The following is a 23,278-nucleotide window of genomic DNA, read 5'->3' on the forward strand; positions in this document are numbered from 1 at the left end:
ATATCATATTCTTTTCAAAGAGGTAGGAATGAAGAAGAAATTTACCTTTCTCCTTTTCCTTTTCCTTTTACCCTTCCGTAAATGTCATTCTTTACTCTGTACTTTTTTTTTTTCATTTATCTTCAATGTACCTGTTGCCTGTTGTTCTGAGGAGGACCACCTTGTGCACGTGTTTTTGTAGTCTTGCATGGGTTAGTCTATAAGCTTCTGGGAAGCAGCTACTTTATCTGTGGAAGCATTCTTTCATAGCATGTAACATTCTGTGCCTTTGATTGTGGCCAGAGGTTGACCAGAGGTGGCAATCCAGTACTCAGATACTAATCACTAGCCAACTTCTAACAAGTAAACATGACTCACAGCCCTTTACATTGGCTTTATTCCTAGCAAACTTACCCACACAGTAGTTTATTTATTAAACATGCTTTTAACAACGCATCACCCGATTTAAACTGATTTAGAGAACTTTGTTTTAGCAGAAATCAACTTTTAACAAAAAGAATTCTTTCTGTACATATGCTCATAGTCATCCAGAAATTAAAACACTGTAAAATGCATGGACTGGTAATGCAGAGGGATCTGTTGCTATTGGTCCATGAAATTTTGAGAGTTTAGCTTTCATTTAGGTGATTCTTGTTGAATATTTTAAATCAATTAACTTCTAAATAACTTTCAAGAGAGACTCTTCCAAGAAGTTGCACAGATGATATCTGAAAAAAAAAAAAAAGATATCAAGAGACAGTTTAGAACCTTTCTCATGTCATGTGGATAGTATATCACCTTCATCCTTGTTGATCTATCAGAGGTTTGGGCCACAAACCAGCAATTTACATCTCTTTCCCAAAGCTATAAGTAATTCCAATATATTGACTTTAGAATATATGCCTGATCTCCAGCATATGCTTTATGATCTCTGGCTCATTTCACTAAATTATAAGAATCTAATTTAGATGCTGAATTTCCATTGGATAAATAGCTATTGATTACCTATAATACTTTTATACTATTAGGAACTAGAGATTCAGTCATTAATGATGGCACATTCCCTGTCCTCAGGGAATGTCACTGTAGAGGTCCAGTAGTTATATCATGGAATAATCACAATATATCATGTGACAGGCACTAAGGCAGGCCAGGTTTGAGAAACTCAATTACTTACAGGGACCTAGCAGGTTAATGTGAGAATGAGGCTACATTAGAAATAGTGCAATAGTGGAGGCTGTGTGGAGCCCAGGCCTAAGAGTATCAAATACTCCATTTTCCCCATAGAGAACAGGTGTTTATTGTTTTATTTGAATGGTTGAAGGTTTAAAACTGCAAGTGGGATAATATGAATTCATCAGTGTGAGTCAGGTTTGGTCAATTTTTCACTACCTTTTGTGATTCTTAAAGATCAGTAATATAAACATCATTTAGAGATGGTGTTCAGAAGTGGCTTGTTCAAAGTAATACAGCCTCAATACTTGCATAGCTTTGCATTACAAACAAAATAATAAGCAAGCAAAAGACATGATCAAATTGGACTTCTTTAAATGATGCATAAGATCAATGAAAGATGATGATAAATTATATCCCTGAAGTACTTTTACAACAACTATCTGGAGTTATGTGACAGTTTTCATTTACCAAGTCCAGAGATGATTTGCAGGATTTTAGAGCAATCTGAACAGGGATGAATTGCTCCCGAGCACTTTCCAATAGCAAGTCTGTCTACTTTATTGCAGGGCCCAGAGGTTCCCCCAAGACCGCCTGATAATAATTTGGTATTTGGAGGCTCCTGTGTCACTGCAGGAACTAAAGGAGGCTAAATCCATGCCTGATGGAGGAGAAGAGTTCTATGGTTATCTGCAAATTCTGGCCAGACAACATCTTGACGTCACTCCTTAGCTTCCATAATCTAGCCAAGCAAGAAGTTGCCTTCCCAAGACAAAGCAGTGGGCTCTAATGACTAACCCCTCAAAGTGCTATGCCACTTTAACTATAGACCCATCTCCTCGATCAATCAGGATGGCAAGATGGAGCTGATGAGCTCAGCAACATCAAGTCTGGAATTGGTCTTTAATTCACCTAGTCTGTTTAGACATGTCCGAAAACCTCATCGTCTTACAGAAAGGGGTGGTTTCCCAGTAGGATACACAAAGTTGGCTAAAAGGCAGCTGTGTTGCTATCCTCTCCTTGAATGCTGAGAAAGTTTTTGACAGGGTGCCATGGAAACATACCTTCTGAGCGGGGAAAACAAACAAACAAACAAATGAATGAATAACCAGCAAAACCCCCCAAATTGTCAATCTTGGGTTGACTCTTATAGGGTGGGAATGCATTATATGCATAGATTTACTGTCATTCCTAAAATTTTGTCTTTCCTATAGCAGCCTTGTAAATTAGCTAGGATCCTAGGCCTTGGGCCTCAATTCAATTAGAGTTGTGTCTAACTGTGTATGTGTATGTGTTTGTCCTTGCAGAGCATGCCCTCTATGCATACCTAGGGCAAGTAACTCCCTGTGGCAGATGCATATGAAGACATTTGACATTTTCCCACTTTGATTATATTTCCAATGAAATAGATATTTATTGATTTCCTTCAGAGTGTGCCATACTTCTCCAGGCATTGTGTGTGTGTGTGTGTGTGTGTGTGTGTGTGGTTATCTGCTTATTAGGCAGTCATGTAGATAAGCACAGATTCACAGACCAGCTAGGACTAAGGAAATAAGATGTTATAAAGAGAGTGAGTGTTTGAATAGTAGTTGAAAATATCACACAGAGTTCCCATCCTGCTCCTCTTAACTGCCACGTCCACTTGGTCATTGTGTTACCAACAAAGGGAGGGAACGAAGGTGATATTTTTCACAGAGCTGCAGAGGTTTTGAACATATTTGCAACATCACTTTGAGTACACATGAGCAAAAATTCTGAATTATATCCAGGACCCCAGGAGCTCATTTGATCAAAGAATGAGGGCCCTGAGAGTTACCCAGGGTTATCTTCAAACTTCAGTGTAATCATATGACTGTGGTGCATTTTGGTGGCCAGGGATAGGATTCAAAAACAGGTAGAAACAATTGCTTTAGCACTTTCTCCTGTCCCTTGCCTCTTAATTTTGTCTTTCAAAAAATATATTTTCTTCTAAGCATCTAATTGGCCAAATAATAGCTGCTTTGGGAACTATTTGTATGCCTTTGAAGGCCATGGCCTGCACTTTAAAAATAAGCTAAGCCTATTCTGCCCAGCATGAGCATTGGGGCAGAGAGAATGCAGTTATTTTAGGATCCTTAGAAACTGTTTCGTTTATGGCACACTGGGTTGACAACTTGTCCCATGGGGGCTGTCATGGCACATTGCTGGCATTCTGCAGGTCCCAGTACAATTCTTTCTCCCTCTTGGTGCCATAGTCCCCCATTGCTAGCTACAGAAATTTGATATTATATTCCCTTTCAACTCCAAAGGAGATGGTAAGAGGCTATCAAATAATGCTTAAAAAAGCAACTTGCATTCCCTGGAAGAAAGGAAATGAATACATGCTGCATAATTACATTTAAAATGTAAGCTATGTTATAAACTCCACTGAGATGAAGATTGCTAGCAAACCAGTTTCAAACACATTCACAACTAAGTACAATCATGTTATTAGCATTTGACCACCAGATGATATTATTTGTTATCAAAAAAAGAAATAGCACCCAATTGTGGATACATAGATATCCTGGAGAAAATACTTCAATCCTAAAGTTGATGGTTGAAAAAGAAAATATTAATATGGATCTAGATTGGGGAGACACCCATAGTGTTATTCTGGAATACCATTGCTCAACCGAGATGGAATTGTATATCCTGCACACATCAGCCATTTCAGTTCAATTTTACCAAATCATCAGTGATGTTTTGGAAGCATCCCAGCAGATGAAGTATCCTAATACATTTGTTTTGGGTGTTTCCCAAAGCCCAGCCCAACTGGAGTGTGTGTACCAGCAGGATGAATCTAATCAAGCTGCACCCCATTTTGGTTTCAGGTTGGTCACTCTTGCATGTGCCAGCAGATTGTGAACCAGGACCAGCTCAGCAAATACAAATGTAGAGAAACTGCTTGTGTTGCTAAGAAGCTCCTGTTATCCAAATGCTTTGAAAAGTTGAGCACTCCCTACTGTTAAATAGAGAGGGCATGATTGAAGATTTTTTGGATGTGATGCTCAACCCTTCATGGCAGCTATTAGGTGGGGTTCTTCCCTGTAAAGTGCAGATTTCCAGTGTTTACTGATTCTGCCACCCCAAGAGGATAACCCGCCATAGTTGAGCTTCTGCATTCTGCCGACTCTCTTTCCTAAAATGCAGTAATGCTACCCGATAGTGGTTTCTTGTTTATTTGTTTTGGTTCTCTTTTCCTTGATCATTATTCCTACTCTGGAAAGGCAGGTAAGATGAATTTGCAACATGCAATAGGCAGAAAAGAATTGAGGAGATAACTACTTCATTGTGCAACCTGGTTAGCATGTATACAAAGATGGTTTTGCTCCTTTGGCTCTCTCAGTGGGAGTGACAGGAGAAATTATGAGACTTGTGGCCAAGAAGAAAAAGGGAGTAAAAATATAAGAGTGACTGCACATCCTGGTTTTCCCAGGACCGAGGCAATTCCTCCAGTGTGAAAATTCAATTTTAAAACCAGTCAAACTACAATGAGTTGATTACCCTTGTTTGTACAGGCCTGAAGATTTTTACTAATAAGACAGAATTAAGTCTTGATCACCCAGAACACTTTCAGGTGCCCTAAAATTAGATACTTAAAAATAAGAATAAATATTATGAGTTAGAGTAGAGAACTTGGATGATGTAAAAAACAAAATTATATAAAATCACCTGTAATCCCAATAATTAGAGATAATTGCAGATGTCATTTGGATATAAAGCTCTCTAGTTTTATGAATGTTCTATTATTATCTTCTAATAGGAAGTGGAACTGTATGTGTCCTTACTATTATTTATGCTGGGCTTTGTTCATATTTTTGCCTTTGATGGATTGTATTAGAAACTCCATAGGAAGCATGCTGGATATGTTACATTCGGTTCACATGTCGTATTTGCTTTGTGTTGTGAGCTGGGAAGTCTCAGGAAATGTGAGGTCCTCCTTGTTCTGATGAGGCAGGTTAACAGCTCTTATTTAGGGTCAACATTGTAGACAACTCCAAATGCAGACTGTGGCTCAACTGCAGCCACTGATCACTTTTGTTTCCCAGTTTGTCATTCTGGCTATCTAGTTCCTTTCAGGGGACTGAGCCTGTTGGAGCTTAAAGGGCCAGGTTGGTTACATATTATGTTTCCCAATATAAGAGATACCTTTTCTTCCATTGGGGATCCCCAGACTGGGAAAAGACCTCTGATGACTTAGGGTTCACCTTTAGTCCTTCAGCCTTGCATAAACTTGATGAAGTTTGCTGCTCAGAGGTCCCCAGATTTTTCATCATAAAAGACTTCCTCTTTTGCAGTTTCAGGCATCTGATCCTAGTGTAGGATTCTGGCAAGGGGACCTCTATTAATAACACGGCATTCAATAGTATGTCAATGTTGGTATTTTGCAGAGTAATATTAGGTTTGACAGATTAAAAAAATGAGTTCGGAACAAATAGATTCCTTTGATTTGTAAGAGATTAAATTTGTATGAGTCAACCAAAGGTAGGGAAAAATTCTATAAAGAAAACAATGATCTAGGCCTAGTTTCTGTATTATTCTTATTGGTTACTATATGTGGTCAATGATTCTTCTCAGTTACTGTTTGTGGGTAGATGTCAACATTCTTGTTATCCTGTTGCTTTTATTTAGCACATTTATTTAACCATGCCATTGACCTTTGGGTGCATTAAAGTGGAGCCCAAGCTCATTATTAGATAATGATGGCATTTAGACTGAGTGCCATATTCCTAATGTTCCAACAAAGTGATTGATACAGAGAGGACAGGATAAAGCCTTACACTATGTAATTATATCAAAATAGCTAGTCTCCACTTCAGGGAATGTCTTTATTAGAGGAGATTACATACTATGTCTGCTTGTAAAAATAAGCAGAGATGGCATCACTGAGCAGCCAGTTGAATTGCTTTTCTACAGGAATGATGGATTTTCAGATCCTTTTATGATTTCATGCCCAACACTTACCTCTGCCCAACCCATCAGTCCAAAAGTATTTACTTCTGCAAGTAACTTGGCCTTCAGTCAATTGCCAAGGAATAGAGGGACTCTCATTGCCTCTATACCCAGGAGCAGAACTCATTCTTACTTTCTATCAGTAGAGTATCCCAGTCAGCTGATCTAATGGGTCTCATGTTTTCTCTATCCTGGGTTTACTTCCGTGAATATAAATTTCTTTGCCCATCTTGTTCTCCTATCCTCCCTACTTTTCCCTATGGCTTAGGATTCAGGAACTATGTTGTTAATGATCACATTTCTTCCTAGTTCCTAATTCCATTAATGCCATTTCCTGATAGCCACAGGAAAAAAAACATGAATACGTATAGCTGCCTGAGCCTTAGTTATAGAGGGTTGTTTCTTTGTTTCCCTAGGACTGTTAGAGGATATACTTTTAGGGTGTTTCTATTTCTTTAAAGAGTCTTTGAGTGGATGATAAAATTCCTCTTTTTATGTGTAAGGTTTTTGGTTCCTTGGAGTCCTATGTTGACCTTCATCAATAGATACTTGTTTTGAAAGAGGAAATGTTCGTATTATTAATAAGATATTGGTTATGATTAGCTGAGCCTTGGATTTATGAACTCCTGAACTTTGAGTAGGAAGACAATGGACACACAGTAAAGGGAATAAGATCATCACTCATTTCCTGAATCATGCTTTTCTTGAATCATGCATATTTTCCTATTTCTTATACATCATACACCAAGTTTTTAATTAAAGTGGTTACTAGCTAGATTCATGTCTAATAGTTGATACATTGGGATTGTCCTTGGTGTTATCATCCCAGGGTGTGCTTTTTTGTTCTCTTTGGGAAGATCTATGTTATTGAGAACCTCTGTGCCTCCTTTGGCACCAATGTGAGGAAGAGCACAGGTGTGTGAGGAGGAGGCTGCTTTATTGAGGGATTAATTCAGATGGTCCCCTTGGTTTCTGTCCACTTAGAGAGAAAGGATTGTGGGTGGTTGGGCATGGATTTATGTTCGTCAAGGAGACCTTTCTGCTAATGGGCTCCAGATCTGGGTGTTACTGTGATCCTCTCTGTGAGACCCTGCTGCCTCCCCACTGCTACCTGGGCTGCCCTTGCTGCCATCTGGGCTGGAGTCAGCCCTCTGAGACTGTACCAAGTTCTGCTGGGAGGGATAGGGAAGGGGGCACTGTTGATACTGAATGTTTTTTACCTTTATGTCCCTCTCTCATATTTGATACAAGAGAGTGGAGCCCAGCGTTGTATTCTCCCATGATGTTCAGAAACTCCAGAGCTGGTCCACATGTGTGTAAGAGTGATCAATGGAACTATGAACTCACTGTCTTATAGATATGTTGTTGCAATTGAGATTTGTTGTTCTGGAATTTGTACTGTAGTTGATCATTCAGAGCCAAACACATATACCAATAAAGACAAGAATGTCAGATCCATTTGTGGTCTCTGTCGCCTGGTTTTGTCTTTTTCTAATTACTCTTGCCTAGACCTAAGAACATAATTCAAATTGAGATTCCTCAAAGCACCCAAAGCATCCCCAAGAAGTTACTTCCATTGGTTGCTGAGTTGCTCCTACACGTTACTCTAGGTTTCTCACAGCCCACCCCCGCTTCCTGTAGGTAGGACCACAGGATAAAGTCACTCGGAGCACAGAATTTAAAGGGGGTACCAAACAATTTCAACGTCAAGATCAATAACATTCTCATTCAATATTTTAAAAGATAAAATATGAATGTGAGAATTACCTATGATGAAAATATCAGAACATTATAAATAAAGACAACATCATCTCAATAGGGCTAGAAAGGTAAGTGAGATGAGTCCTGCAAGTTCTTTCCTTAAAATTCTGATATTTTTTATCATGGATATTTGCATTTATTTATATTTTTTTAAAAATATTAAGCTATTATTTAAACTCAACCACTGAATTTTTGGGTATTTCCTTAAATTTTGTGCAGAAAGAGAAAATCTCACCTCCTCTACCTTAGCTGGGTCTAGACTCAGAAATCCTTCTGGCCCAGATCTTGTGTAAACCCCTGGCTTTTGCAAAGCTCAGTTTTGTATACATGAACAGCTGAGCTGATTATCTGTCAGTCTTCTCTCCCTTCCTGTGTTCCTGGCCTAATTGTTCTTCCTCAACTCCCTCCTCATCTGCCCCTGCAAATGCATTCCTTGTCTCCTGTTTGCTCAGCCAGCCTCAGCATCTCCAGCGTTAACCATCCTGTGCTGTTTACTGAATTATCTGAGAGACATGCACAGTCGTCATCTTCTCTCTGCATGTTTTTTAAAAAATGTGACTCTCCAGAGTGAGGAAATAAACATGGCTTTGTGGCTGGGTTGGGGGGAGATTCTTTTGAAAAGAATATGAGGGTTAGGGGAGCCTGTAAGTAAATTTGAGAAACAACTATTTGAGAAATAATTTAGGGGGGAAATAGTGTATAAAATATTTTTAAATTAGTTAAATTCTTTAAAAAAATTGCTAGATATGGCTTCATTACCCCACATTTGGAAGTTTAGTGTTACATTTGCTAACTTAGAGATGCAACAATTGTGATTTAAAATAGTCTGTTTTCACTCAGCCTAGTTCTTAATGCCATGAGTCCCTTTTGTAATGTCTGCATTCACTATTTTTAAGCAACTTGTGTGCAATGTCTTTTATATGCCAGATCACATGGATTATATTTTCACATTTAAAAAGTCCTTATCAATGTTGCAGCACAGATATTATTTATCTGTTCCCAGAGGAGAAAACCAAGGCCCAGAAAGATTAGCATGACAGTGAACAAATTCAAATTATACTCCTAACACATGGCTAAGTTTCTATTTCAGGTCCCTTGGAAATCAGGGCTCTTTCTAGCCTAGTGCTGCTGCACATCTTGTACAAAATTAATATCTAGCAATTTTCTAACCCTGCAAGATGAATTGTAGTGTTGGTATTACGTTTCTCCAGGTTTATGGAAGTATGCTAGAGGGTAGTCATCCTCAGATGTGAAGGCTGGGGAATGCCAGCCTGGGTAATGAACTTAACACTGGGGAAGACAAGACAGTCAGCAAGCCTCAGGACCCCTGTGGTGCAATGGTTGACACAGATTCACTAGTGTGGCAGTGATGTTTTTCCCTCTTTATCAAAGCACTAAATCATCATAAATAATAAACCCTTGTTTCATTTCTTGTTAACTAAAATAATATAAAATCCTCCTTCCCTTTTACTGCCAAAAATTTTTTTTCCCTTTTTTTTCTTGGTTTTATTTCTGAAAAAATTCCTAGAAAAAAACGTCCTATACTATAGACCTTGGACTCTTTATTGAGTGACTTCACTCCTCTGAGATTAGCATCTCAAATTTCCTAGGTGAACTTGATATCTGTCTTTCTATGACAGAGTTCAGAGAGAGCCAAGTGTTTTCAGAAACATGTTGGAGTGCACAGGTTTACTGAGTTTTCCTAGGCAATCTGTGAGGGTTGAAGATTCACAGCACCTGTCCTGCTTATCCTATTCCAGACAGATGGCTAATAATGCCTTCTCACCATCGTTCTATAGGGAACCAATATTGTTACCAATCTTGTAAGTATCTCAGAGGACAGACAACTTCTCTTGATTACTCTCTATACCTCATTCTTCCATTTTCCATGGAAAGGTTCATATTTCCAAACTGTGTCACTGAAAGGGGTCAAAATTTTTGTAGATCTTTAGCGAGTCTGTTAAAAATAAACATGAATTGACACTGATAAACATCTTTCTAGAAGCTTTGTAAAGTCAGGGAATATCAAGGAGCTGATGTTTTTGACATGGTGACATGCACATATGCTTACACAGATTTGTCTGTGTGACCAATGCCTCGTATTATTAGTATTTGGATAGAGTAACATGTGTTCTCCAAAAATGTCAAATGACAAGTCTTTATTGGGCTTGGGAAGTTCATTTAAGTTAGGATGGGGAGTTTATCCAAAATGAATAATTCTTTTCTGACCCCATGTCTATTCTCTTAATGATCTTGATAACTTAAAAGAGACCAGAGTTTGAGATCTGAATTATTCAATTGCAGTTCAAAGTCCATGGAGACAAATAAGAGCACAATCAAGACACTATTTACTAGAGATTTCCAAGCTGCCCTACACCTCAGTGCATGTATCAGCACCAAGCTGCAGAGTTTGGGCAGCTGTTTGGGGTCGTGGAGGTGCAGTCGGAGAGCAGCTTGGAGAGACTAATTAGAATGAGACTTCAGAGAGAAGGGACTGAAATATTTCCAAAGAGAATTGGATGAGTACTTTGCTTCCCCTGGGGCGGAGGCTGTGTGTGTTTTTCCATGTATCTAGATACATTTGCCAGTATGGAAATTTTCCCATTGAGATGAAATAAAACACATCTCTGACTAATAAGATTCTCTGGGACCTTTAACAATGAAACTGCAGAATGGGGAGGAGGCAGAAGGGATGGGAATGAAAGTTCAGATTAGGCTCAGCATATATAGTCATATGTCTCTGTCAGATGATGAATGTGTAATCAGGAAGTCACGTCTTACCGGGAATTCAGTGGCAGTAGTAACTGAGTGATATTGAAAATTGCATATGGAAATAATTACTTATTGACAATTTTGTAATTTCTTAATCATGGACGGCCAATGAGCAAACAAGTGTTTTGGCATCATCAGCTCTTAGAACGGTGCCTAGAACATTGTAGGTGCATAATAAATAGGTGGCGAACAACTAAAGAAACAAGTCAGTGGATGATTTTATCTACTCCATGTCATCTTACTGTAGCTTTGGGGGTGGGAATACATTTCTACATCAATGAACTCCAGGTGTGGCTAACAAGTTCAATTTGCCTACGACTCTTAGAGGAACAGAAGGTAGCCCATCTTTCTATTCCAATTGCATATCACCTCCCCACAAAGGCCATATCTGTTCTCTTTAATTTGAAGCTAGTTTTTCCATTCTAGTCCAGTTTCCATGTCATTTATATTTTGAAAATTCTCCTGTATGGTTTTGTAAATTGCATTTTAGGTTTGACAATGCTTTATATTTTGGTTTTTGAAAAAATAATCTCTCAGAGCCCTCATGTTGAAGTTTTAAGGGTGACTTTTTTTTTTTTGGAGAAGGATTAGCAACAAGAACAACATAGACGATTCTAGAAGAAATCCAAAAAGAATAAAAACATGAATACAAAAGCAGAGAAATTTTGGAAAAACTAGAATAGAGTATACCATCAGTGACCTGAAAGCAGTGGTCTCTGGGAGGATCTGAAGCTCAAAGTTCACGAAAAGGATACTTGGGAAGATGTTTGAGGAGCTTGTTATCAAAAAGAAACTCAGAAGTTTCCAGATAAAGAGCAAGGAGTTTAGGGATTAACTCCCTTAGGTGTGTCACATGGCTTCTTTCTGGGGACTGATGATGATTTTTGAAAGAATCAAGGCCTAGACTCCAAAAATACGTGTTCATTAATTTAGCATTAAAAAAAAAAAAAAACTTAGCCAGGAAGCTAGGAAATTGTTTTCTGAGGGTCAGCACCAATGCTTAATTATATAACACAATAATAATAACAACAAATATTTATTATTAGTATAGGCTAGCCACTGTACAATGCATTTTTATATATGTATATAGATCTCATTTAACTTCTACAATAGCCCTATGTAATCAGTCTTACTTGTGGCTTTAATCACACAGAAGAATAAATAAAGCACAGAAAGTTTAAGCAACTTGCCCAAGAACATGTAGCTAATAGGCAGAAGGACTATGATTTGAACCTGGAAGTCTGACTTCAGAGCCCATTCTCTAATGCACATTCTAAACTAGTGCCCATCTCTCTTTATCTAGCCATCTAGCCAGCCTTCTTTCATGCTTACCCCAACACACAACACTGACCCACAGTGAATCTGAGGCAATTTACATTGAAAATTTAGCTAACTTAGCCAATGAGATGATGTTATCTGCAATTTTTTTGTTTGTTTTGCTCATAATTTAAATCCTAAAATTTCTTCCCATAGTGTATGATCTGTTTACTCTAAACAGTGGTTAACAACATGGTAGAAAATGATCCCAAATGGTAAAAGCCAGTGTCTCAGGCTCTCATTTTTAATGGAGGGCCAACCAATGGTAGCTCTATAGCTTTGGAAGGTGATGGTAGAAAGTCACCTTGTGGCTTTTTGTTTGTGGCTATACCCAGCTTATTGCTTCTTGAATACCCATCAAATCTTGGAACAGCATCATAAGAGTAGACCTGTGTCTTCTTACCCTTAATCTTCTATATTCTAGATAGACAATCTGCTAATGACAGAAATCAGCAAGGTTAAGTTTTTGGACTTGTATCCCTCATTGTGGAGTACCTATTGTTCTTTTGTGTGTTTGTATATGTTTGTTTGTGTATGCAATAATAACTAGAGATTCTTTCTAAGAGTCAAATACCCAAATCTCAACCAATATATATTAAATTCATGAGTGCCTAATGGTGAGGCCAGAGAACCTGCATTGCTATAAATTCCCCCATAATTCAGATGCATGTTAGAATTTGGAGATGACTGCTCCAGGCCACACCCACTGGGGGAGGTATCCTTCTGGAAGGACCATCAAAGTGGGTGAGATGAGGAGGCAAGCTCCCTGGAATAAGCTTGTACTGCAGTTGTTGAGATTTTCCTGACTTTCCTTTTGTGCCGATGTCTGGCTATTGTATTTGGTCTTCATTTAGCTCTTACAGGTTTCTAAACATGCAAATAGGTCACTCATGATGGTCGGTGCATAGGAATTGTGATCTGGAGAATAGCACAGGGAAGACATTTAAGAGACAGTCTTGTCACAAGTGTAATATCTCCATGAGGAATTAGCTGTCATTTCTAAATAGTCAATCTGGGAAAGAACTTTGGTAACTTGATCCATTTATAGGTTCAGGATTCTGTGTGTTTAGTGTCAATACATAGCAGTTGAGATGAATATCCACTTATTTATATTTTTATTAACATTTCATTAAGTTACTAAAACACAAAACTCCTAAACCCTTCAGTTTGAAGAGAAAAAGACCTGGTACAAATCTGGGAAATTTTGTAAAGCACATAATCAACAATAGGCAGAAATGCCCAAACTGGATCAGGTTAGGCTTAATGCTTCATCCAATTATGAATCAGAATGGTTAGAAATTACAGTTCCATCAAAAGTTTACTAAAAAGAAAGTCAAGTTCACTAATGCAGATGATTTTCTTCAAGAAAATATGCTATCATATAACACAAAGTTATTGGAAATGTTAATTATTGTATGGCTTAGATTTCATAGTATAAGAAATTATTGGGATATTATTTCATCCCTCCCAGTAAATTCTTAAGTTTCTTTCAGAACTTCATCTTATATGATTTGATCTCTGCAAAATAATGTAAGAAGAAATAATGGGACTTACAGAGAGAAATGATTGAATCATCATGTTCCAATAAAAAGTGTTCAAATTACATTTCACCACATAATGAATTCTGCTTCAACTTACTTTGACATAAATAAGATAGGGTAAGAGAAACCAGAAGTAAATCAAATAAATTAATAAAACTATCAGAGCTGCTTCAATTTTGTCCCCAGACAGTGTCTGCTTATTTGTATAACAAAACCTGCTCTTATAAATTAAAACCCTAGCATGTCACTCTGTAGAAAGAGGAAAATTTAAGGAAGAGCTACAAAATTCCTAGACTTGATTAAGGTGGCTTCTAATTTCACAAACACCAATAGTCCTTTTGAAAACCGAAAAGGTAGAACTTGAAACCCACAAGAGTGAGCTCCAACTTTGAACTAGAAATTTTTAAATCCAGTATTGGAGATACAGACATGCATGCAATACTGATGATTAGCTGCTCTTCATATTTTCCTAATTATACACATTTACTGAACACGAGGAGATTTTTGCATTTTGTCTAGACGAGGGCTCTGTCTCCATCGGCATAATATATCATGGCATTTTGTGAGTCTTGTGCAAAATTGAATTTGCATCTCTGTTGCCACTTGTAGAGTTCATTATCTTGCAATACAACCACTGGGAAAAATGTGATTTTCAGTGTTTAATAAAAACTGTGGCCTTCTCATAATGCTTATGATGCTTAAGCAATTTCTTAGACACTATTTATCATAGACACTGAACTCCAATTAGACTTTGTGTAGTGCCAGTAAGAGTGATTTTAGATATTTCCTTTATTTAATATCTATCAGTGCAATCAGGGTATTTTGCAGCCACACTATTATTTGTGTTTCTCAGAATCCATATTTTTTTCTGAAAATAAAAGATAAAGTCACTAAACAAAATGTAGAACATGTAATATGTGAACCAAATGTGCTCAAGGGGCAGAGAAACCAATGGAAAAGTCTGTCTTTTTGCTTACTCTTTGCTAGAACTGTAGGAAGATGTAGTGTTTTCTGGACTACCTGGTACTATATAACTCTCTGGGTAGAGATGATCACTGAGGCCCCTCCAAGCTACTCGGTCTGCAATCTGTGATCTAGGTGTATAGAAATTATTTGGCATGGCTTTATTAATTAGAAATTTGAAAAACCAAATGCCTATTTTCTAATGATCCTTCAAAAATGGGATTCAAATGACAAATCACTAAAAGAACTGAGTGCTAAATCACGAGGTCAAGACCTTGAAACATGGTCTCCAGCTATTGAAAAATGGCTATAATCTACACGTGGTTTCAGCAGCCTTCGATATTTATATTAAAGACACAATTTAAATGTGAACCACATCTGGTGTTTGAGCTGTGATAAATTGAGTACATGTAAAACAAACTTGAAGTAGGATAACTTTTTTGCTTTTAGTAAACCTGAGAAGTATCCTGTAGAGCACATGGGAAATTCTTAACCTGCAATAATAAATGTACTTAGTTTGGGCAACTTTGGAAAAGAAGGAGACAAGGAGAAACTGTTTCCTATGAGATATATTGAAATCCAGTGTTCAAAACTGGTTTCCCTATCTCAGGCTTAAAGAACTCTGTGTTTCATTCACCAAGTTTCCTCTGACTAGTGAGTTAGAAGAAAGCAGAGAACTTCGGATCCTAGAGAACAACTGTAGACAGAAAATGGGATTTCAGCTCATTAGGTCAACTGCATATTTTCATAAATAAATGTTACTGTGATGAAAAATTTGATGTGGACTCAACTAAGCAGTTATTTCCATACAGAGAAATTACCTTAGAGCTAAAGCTATGGTCATAATACTTCATGGAATTAAACTTGTATTTCTGTACTTTGCTTTGAAGACAAAATTTCAGTTTGGACTATGAACCCATGGGAAATTGCTTCCAAAGCTCATGAGCTGTTGGTCATCCACCTCCTGAATGCCCCAAATTTTTGCTTCTTTCTTATTTATTCATTTTAGATGTACATGACAATAGAATATATTTTGACATATTATTATTATTATACATTGAGTACACCTTTCCATTCTTGTGGTTCTACATGATGTGGAGTTACACTGTTACATTCATATATGAACAAAGGAAAGTTATTTCTAGTTCATTCTATTGTCTTTCCTATTCCATCCCTGCTCCCTTCCCTTCATTCCCCTTTATCTAACCCAATGAACTTCTATTCTTCCCTCCTCCTTTATTGTGTGTTAGTATCCACATATCAGAAAGAACATTCAGCCTTTGATTTTTTGGAATTGGTTTATTTCACTTAGTATGATAGTCTCCATCTCCATCCATTTACTGACAAATGCCATAATTTCATTCTTCTTTATGGCTGAGTAATATCCCATTATGCATATGTACCACATTTTCTTTATCCATTTCTCTATTTAAGGTTTCCTAGGTTAGTTCCATAGCTTAGTTTTTTATGAATTGAGCTGCTGTAAACATTAATCTGTCTGTGTCACTATAGTATGCTGATTTTAAGTCCTTTGAGTATATACTGAGGAATGGGATAACTGGGTCAAATGGTATAGTACCATGCTTTCCAGAGTGGTTGCATCAATTTGCAGTCCCACCAACAATGTATGAGTGTACCTTTTCCCCACACCCTTGCCAACATTTATTGTTACTTGTATTCTTGATAATTGCTGTTCTGATTGGAGTGAGATGGAATCTCAGTGTGGTTTTAACTTGCATTTCTCTAATTGCTAGAGATGTTGAATTTTTTAAATATATTTGTTGATCGTTCATATTTCTTCTGTGAAGTGCCCCTTTGCCCATTTATTGATTGAATGCCCAACACTTGATGGTTTGGAGAAATGCAGTTGCTGCCTCAGCACTCCCAAGGCTTGGTTGTTAAAGTCCCTCCAGACATTATTACCTCAATCTGAGGCCACTGCCACTCTCTGGATCCTCCACTTCGACCTGGCACCTTGAACAGCTTCAGACAGCCTTTCCCTTCGCACCATGTGCACATGCTATTTTTCTGTTCTGTCACTGCATGGCAGTATCTGAGGCCTGTCACTAGAGTCTGTAGGACAAAAGCCTTTTCTTGGATAAATCAAATGACGAGACCCTTGTCTTTCTTTTTACTCCACCTTCTCCTCTTACCTTTCTCTCAATGTTTTCTTCTTGGCTTGACCTCTCAGCAGCTTAAAATTGGTTCTCACTTCTAGATTTCGCTTAGCTTGTGTTTTCTGGACTGCCGTGTACTTTTCACCAGGGAAGATGAAAAGGAGACGAGGGAGCCAGGAAGCAGATGTCTCTTGGGTGGTGTGTGTCTCTGAGTTGGAATTTGAAATGTCTATATGAAAGGAACAGTGAATGGGTGTGATTAGGCTGATGAAGGAGTGAACCCTGGTAAGCAATTTTTCTTGACTGGCTTAATGAAAAGCATTAGCTATCAGTTTCTGCCGAAACTCACTGAGGGTAAAACAAGTGTGGGGTTGGAACAAAAGATAAGATTCAGCGTGGGCTTGAACTCTGTTCCCAAGAATAAGTTTTGCTTGGGCGGAAGATATGTGGTTCATCCAAAAAAGAAAAAAAAAATCAATGACTTGAGGCACTTTCTCATGCATTTTATTTCAGGAGAATTTATAATATTTCAGGAAATTTAAGTGGTTCTTGCAAAAGCTCAAACTGGCATTTTGTAACCAAGTGTAGGTATATTGCTCCTTTTCTTCTTATCCCCTCTATCCAGGTACTTTATATAGGTCAGTTTTCAGGGTCAAGGAATTTTTAGGGGTTGACCTAAGGTTATCTCCCATCAGCCTATATCCTCCCCTGGAGGGAACCTGGCCTACGGCCTTGAGACTTGCTCACCTCTAAGTGACTAGCAAGGAATTAAGGAGCCCCTGCAGAAGTTTCATGCCTTCCAAGGAATTAAAAAATGATACTCTAACATCATTTATGACAGCTAGTTAAGGTCTAGGAGCCAAGTGATGTGAGTTTCAAGAAGAAAATGATTTGACATCCAAGCACATTTTAGGCAGCCTTACTGGAGTTTGATTGTATGCTATATTGTATTCTTCATGCAGCAAGACCAAATATAGTAATGGTTAAGTTTAAGTCCAGAGAGTGGCCCAAGATGCTATTTCCTTTTCTGACCATCATTGTCTCCAGGGACTTTATCTGTTAGCCATCTGGGACAAAGCACCTGAGATAATCAACCTAAAAAGAGAAACAGATTATTTGGGCTGGCTCATGGTTTCAGGAGTTCATGGCCACTTGGGTTCATGGCCACTTGGGTTCATGGCCACTTGGCCCCATTGCTTTTGGGCCAGTGGTGAGGTAGCAGAAGCATGTGGCAGAGGAAAATGCTCACATTAGAGAAGCCAAGAAACAAAGACAAAGAGGAAGGGGCTTCAAGGGCCACTTCAAGGGCACACACCCAATGACTTAATGTCCTTCCATGGGCCCCACCTCCTACAGGCTCCATCATCTCCCAGCAGTGCCATCATCTGGGGACCAAACCTTTAGCACATGTGACTTTAGGGACATTTAAGAGCAAAACCACACTACCATCTCCAATGGGACAGCAGCATCCATTCTCAGCTTTGCTTTGTTATATAGATTTTAACTTTTTGGCTTGGCTCTCAGTGGGGAAAAATCCCTTAAATTTAAAACTATAGAAGTGTTGGGTCAACTATTTTTCTTAAGGGAAAGATGATTGGTTAGTGTTAGTTGAGGATATAAATTATTTTTCTGACATTACATAGACAAAAGGATCTCGTGATTTTATTTTCTGTCCCATTTGATTAGTGGACTAATACACTAGTGATGACTAAGAAAATGATGCCCTTAAAATACACCACTAAAACATATTAAAGCTATAACCAAATTTAAAATACAAAAATATTTGTATTTTAATAAATGTTGCAAGAAATGACAAAGCCTATTTTTTAAGGTACAGGACTTCTTGAAAAACCACAAAGTAGAACAAAAAACAAAACAAACTCAAATTCATTACTTTTCAAATAATTACTAATGTAGTTAAAAGTGAGTCAGGACTAACAATGCAAGAAAATGTAATTCTTGTGTTCACACATGAGAGATATGCATTGACAGAAATTACCCAATTCTGGAAAAAAAATCTTTTTTTTTTTTTTTTGAGACTTACCCTGTGCTAAGTATTTCTATACACAATGATCTCATCAAACTTCACCTTTAGGTAATTTATTATGGATAAGGGAAGTGACACTTGAAGAGTTTAAGTAACATATTCACAGTCCAGGCAGAAAGTGGCAGAGAAGAGTCTCAAACCTAAGTTCTACAGCCTCAAAGCCACCTGAGAACTTATGCCTGGTGCCCAGGTACCTGGCCATCAACCCTATGGGAAATCCCTAGAGGGTTATCTCAGTTCCTTAGAGTACTCCATACACTCTGAAGTTCACTGACCCCAAACACCCACTTCAACCCAAAATAGTGCTTATCAGTATAAATCACTGGTTGTGAAATCTGCTTTGGTTTCAATCCCTGAGAAGCATAAACTTTATCTGTTGGCTAATAGCCTATTCCTCAACTTTCTAGCAATTACTTTTTTTTTTTTTTGGTGATGCTGGGGATCAAACTCAGGACCTCAGACATGCTAGGCAAGTACTCTCTCATTGAGCAATAGCCCTAGCCCCAGCAATGACTTTTTGAAGTATATCTTTTGAAACATTTTTAAAGGCCTTAATAAAATTCTAAAATACCCTGTTGCTCTTAGCAGATCTCAAAAATATATTTTGTATTTTAAATTTGGTTATAGCTTTAATATATTATTAGTGGTATATTTTAAGGGTATAATTTTCTCAGTCATCACTAGTGTATTAGTCCATTTGATGTTGCCTATAACACAGTGCCACAGCCTGGATGAGTTATGAAGAAAGAATGTCTATTTAGCTCACAGTTACAGAGGTTCAAGGACTCACCAGATGGTGGTGGCCCTCTTGCCAGCAGAGACCCCAGGTAGCATGACATGGCAAGAAACAGAGTTTGCTCCTGTACACATATATCTGTCTTGTCTCTTCTTATAAAGCTACCAGCATGCATACTTATGACTTTAATCCTAATGACTTCCTGAAGGCCCCATCTCTAAAATGCCTTAGATTAAGTTTCCAGCTTCTAAATGCTTCACAGTGGTGATTAAATTTCAGGATGAACTGGGTTTGGGGGATAAACCATATTTAAACAACAGTAACCAGGATTCAGTTTTAGGAAAAAACTGTCATTATACAGCACCCTCATTATTGCTGGTATAGAGTCAGCAGCATCAGACCAGACTGGGTTTAATCCTGGTCCCACAATTTCTACTCCTAAGTGGCCTTGGGAAAAGTCACATTATCTCAATGGGCCTTAGTTTCTACTCTGAAAGTGATATTAATAGCATGAAACTTCTAATGACTACATTTGGAGTCCAGTTAGTAAAAGTCAGCTGCTGTGTTTAGCCCTTTACCTCTATCACTGAGGTTTGAATAAAATGAGGATGACAATCCCCAACTTCTCTGAATCTTCCATCTTCAGTGATTCCCAATGCAAATAACATACCTAGCATAATACCTGGCATATTGTGGTAAGTAGCTTCCAGTCCTGTGTTCCTGTGTCCTGCTTCTCCTTGGCCCACTAGGTCACCAGTCACCCAGGACCTCTTATTCAGTGACACATGGTGATGCTGGGCAGTAGGGCCCCATGGTAGTAATGCTGATCAGTGCTTGTGACAGTGACCCTTACCATCCTCATGGGACAGGTTCTGAGCCAGGCTGGGCTCATTCATTATGTTGCATTCAGATATTTAATCTGGAAGGGAGATCCTAAGGGCCATTCTATAAAATAAACCATTTGATGAACCACTGGAGTGAGAACCCATTTAGCTTTAGCTTTAGACTATTTGTTCTAAGTAGAGCAAATATAGACCCACACCTTCCTTATTTCTTCTAGCTCCCTAGGATCAGATATAGTGATGACTTGAATCGAGTCTCTTAGGTACAAGAGCAAGAATTTGAGAACAAAGGCTTCTGATACAAATCTCCTATTGATCCTATTATAACTAGGAAATATACCCAAATGTGGGAGATTATCTGTTTGTGAATTGTATTCTAAGGAACTGCTTCTCAGACATCTTCACTCAAGTACCCAGACTGTAGGCAGAGATCTAAGAATAAAATAACTCTAAGATACCTCCTTCAATTGTAAAATGTCTTTTGAAGCTGCAGATTTTATTTTAAACATATGCTTCAGATATTTAATTCTGTGTAACAAACCACCCCACAAGTTAGTGACTTAGCATCAAGAGTAATTTGTTATTGCTCACAGTGCTATGGGTTGACCTGACAGTTCTCTACCCAGACAGTGTTGATTTGGACACAAGGAAGGCCCATAATGGTCTCTAGCATATAGCAGGTGGTTGATGATCATGCACTGAGAATTCAGCTGTTATGGTCAGCCAAGGGCCTCAGTTATGCTGCACATGGACTTCTCCACATGGATTGAGGTGCTTCTTCATATCATGGAAGATTCAAGGGCAATAGAGCTCCATGGATTCAGATTGAGGAGATTACACAAGGCCCTTAAAACAGGGAGGCATAGTTTATGGGAGGCCACCAAAATAACAACCCATTACAACAGGAATTTTACACACGATTCCAGAATACATTGGTTATATTTTAGTATAAATTATGTTTTCCCAAGTAGACAAATAAAACGAACTCTTATGGGAGTCATGGTAATATGCATTCTATGATTTTGCTTAACTTTGACACACTATCATGGATACCACCTGGGAAGTGAATTCTGTGCTTTTCTTTTCTCAGCTATCAGGTTGGATTTTGGAACACAGTAGGACTGATCTGGGAGAAAAGTAGGATCCAACTTTAATGGTTAGTCCATGTATTTATCTCAGTTAGTATGCATCTATTACTGAATTCCAAAGCCAAATATGAGGATTTTAATTGATACTCACGTCTGTTTTTTTCATCTTTTAGACCACAGAATCAAGAGTTTTAAATTAGAACCTACAAAAATATGGAAAGGACCCATTTTATTAGGATATCCACAGATGTAACTTGATTTTTTTGCCACAGCCAATGTATTCTATTTTTAAAAAGAATTATTTACTCCATATGTCACTAAAATTACTTTTTAAAGAGGTAAACTGAGGCCAGCGTGATAACAAGGTACATACTTTTCTGTGTGAGATTCCTTCTGGCACATCACTAACATCATTGACTCTGAAACCTGACTTCTAAAATGTAGAATCAAATTTCTTCCTCCCACTCCACATATTTTATTAACAAAAAGTTCCAAACATACAGGAAAGTTGAAAGAATTGTTCAGTGAATACTCACTCACTCACATGAATTTTACCCCCAAACTCTCCCTATCAGTTCCCCAGTCTGTTTTTACAATCATTTAAAATCAAGCTGAAGACAAATACAGAGTTCAATATTTATGGTTCTTTTCCTCCTTTCTTCTTTCCCTCTTTCTTTCCTTCCATCTGTCTTAGTTTTTCTTTCTTTTTCTCCTCCTTCCTTTCCTCCTTCTTACCTCCTTTTTCTACTTTCTCCCTCCACCTCTTTCTTTGACCCATCCTTTCCTTCCTGCCCTTTCTCCTTCTCTCTCTCTCTCTCTCTCTCTCTCTCTCTCTCTCTCTCTCTCTCTCTCTCTCTCTCTTTCTCAGACATAAAAGTTACCTGCAATGAAATACACTGGCCTTAACCATGCTACTCCATGACCTTTGATAGATGCACAATTCTATGAATCCCAAAACCCTATTAAGATCCAGAACATTTCTAGGCCTCTGTGCCTGTCCAGTCAATTCCTCCACCCACCCTCCTCCAGAAAAGGCAATCACTTTTCTGATTTTTTAAACTCATTTTTCCAGCTCTGGAGTTTCATATAGATGGAATCACACAGAATACACTCAGTGTGAGAACTGTGTTTCTTTGATACATTTTAACATTCTTAAACCACAGAAGTATACCTCTTAGTGTGTGCTCCTTTCCTACATCACGGGAGCAAGAACTGTTGCTCTAGAAATCAGCTCTGACTGCTCATCAATGTAAGAACTGTTGACCCTGTGTCCTTATTTCAGTGTCCCCAAAGGCCTGTGACAGCTTCTCATTGACAGCATGGCTGTGGACGTGCGGGTCAGACCGTGACAGAGCCAGAGCCGGCACGCCCATGTAGACACCACAAATCCCAGACTCTGTGTTTATTAGCAGGTCTGCCTTTGTGTCTGTGAGTTGGACTCTGTATTATTGATTTTATTCTGATTGTTCCATGAGACAATGGAGGAAATAGCTTGCCTCAGAGCAGCAGTGTCATCCAGAGGAAAGAATGGCATGCATTGCCGAGATAGGATAAAGATTTTTATGCAGGCACTGTCCCTTTAGCATAAAGTTATCTCAGAGAGGTTTTCCTGAACCCACAGAGCTCTCTGGACAACAAGCAACAAGATACCCTACTTTTCAAGGTAAATATACATTCACAGAACAAAGAGGGCAACACAGATGAAATGTGCCCCAGGAGGCCTCTCAAACCAAGTGTTATAAGGGGGATCCCATCACACTGTTGAATCCAGAGGACTGAGCTGTGCACTGAGCATGTTCCAAGTCTCGGCATTTCAGTGTTATTCAGATAAATGAAAAATCTAACAGGTGCCTGACCACTGCATGCACTGATCAGAACCGACCCTCAAAGGAGTTTGAACAGTCCACATTGCATCACCAGTTAATCTAAGAAAGCTGCTGCTCCAAAACCTTGAATGCATTCCAATGG

At 38.3% G+C, this 23,278-nt stretch overlaps 1 protein-coding gene across 5 annotated transcripts in view; it reads left to right on the forward strand.

Moving 5' to 3' along the window:
* Positions 1-23,278, forward strand: part of Ntrk2 (neurotrophic receptor tyrosine kinase 2) — a 369,930-nt gene that overhangs the window by 214,311 nt on the left and 132,341 nt on the right. The window contains exon 14 of one of the 5 annotated variants that reach the window (XM_048800438.1): positions 1,722-2,363. The exons of the other annotated variants lie outside the window; for them this stretch is intronic. Coding sequence (XP_048656395.1) covers positions 1,722-1,750 — 29 coding nt within the window. The 3' untranslated portion in view covers positions 1,751-2,363. Of the gene's footprint in view, positions 1-1,721; positions 2,364-23,278 lie in introns of those variants that run through there. 5 annotated transcript variants of the gene reach the window in all.

This window comes from Marmota marmota, unplaced genomic scaffold (assembly GCF_001458135.2).
Source record: "Marmota marmota marmota unplaced genomic scaffold, marMar, whole genome shotgun sequence".
Classification (NCBI taxonomy): Eukaryota; Metazoa; Chordata; class Mammalia; order Rodentia; family Sciuridae; genus Marmota; species Marmota marmota.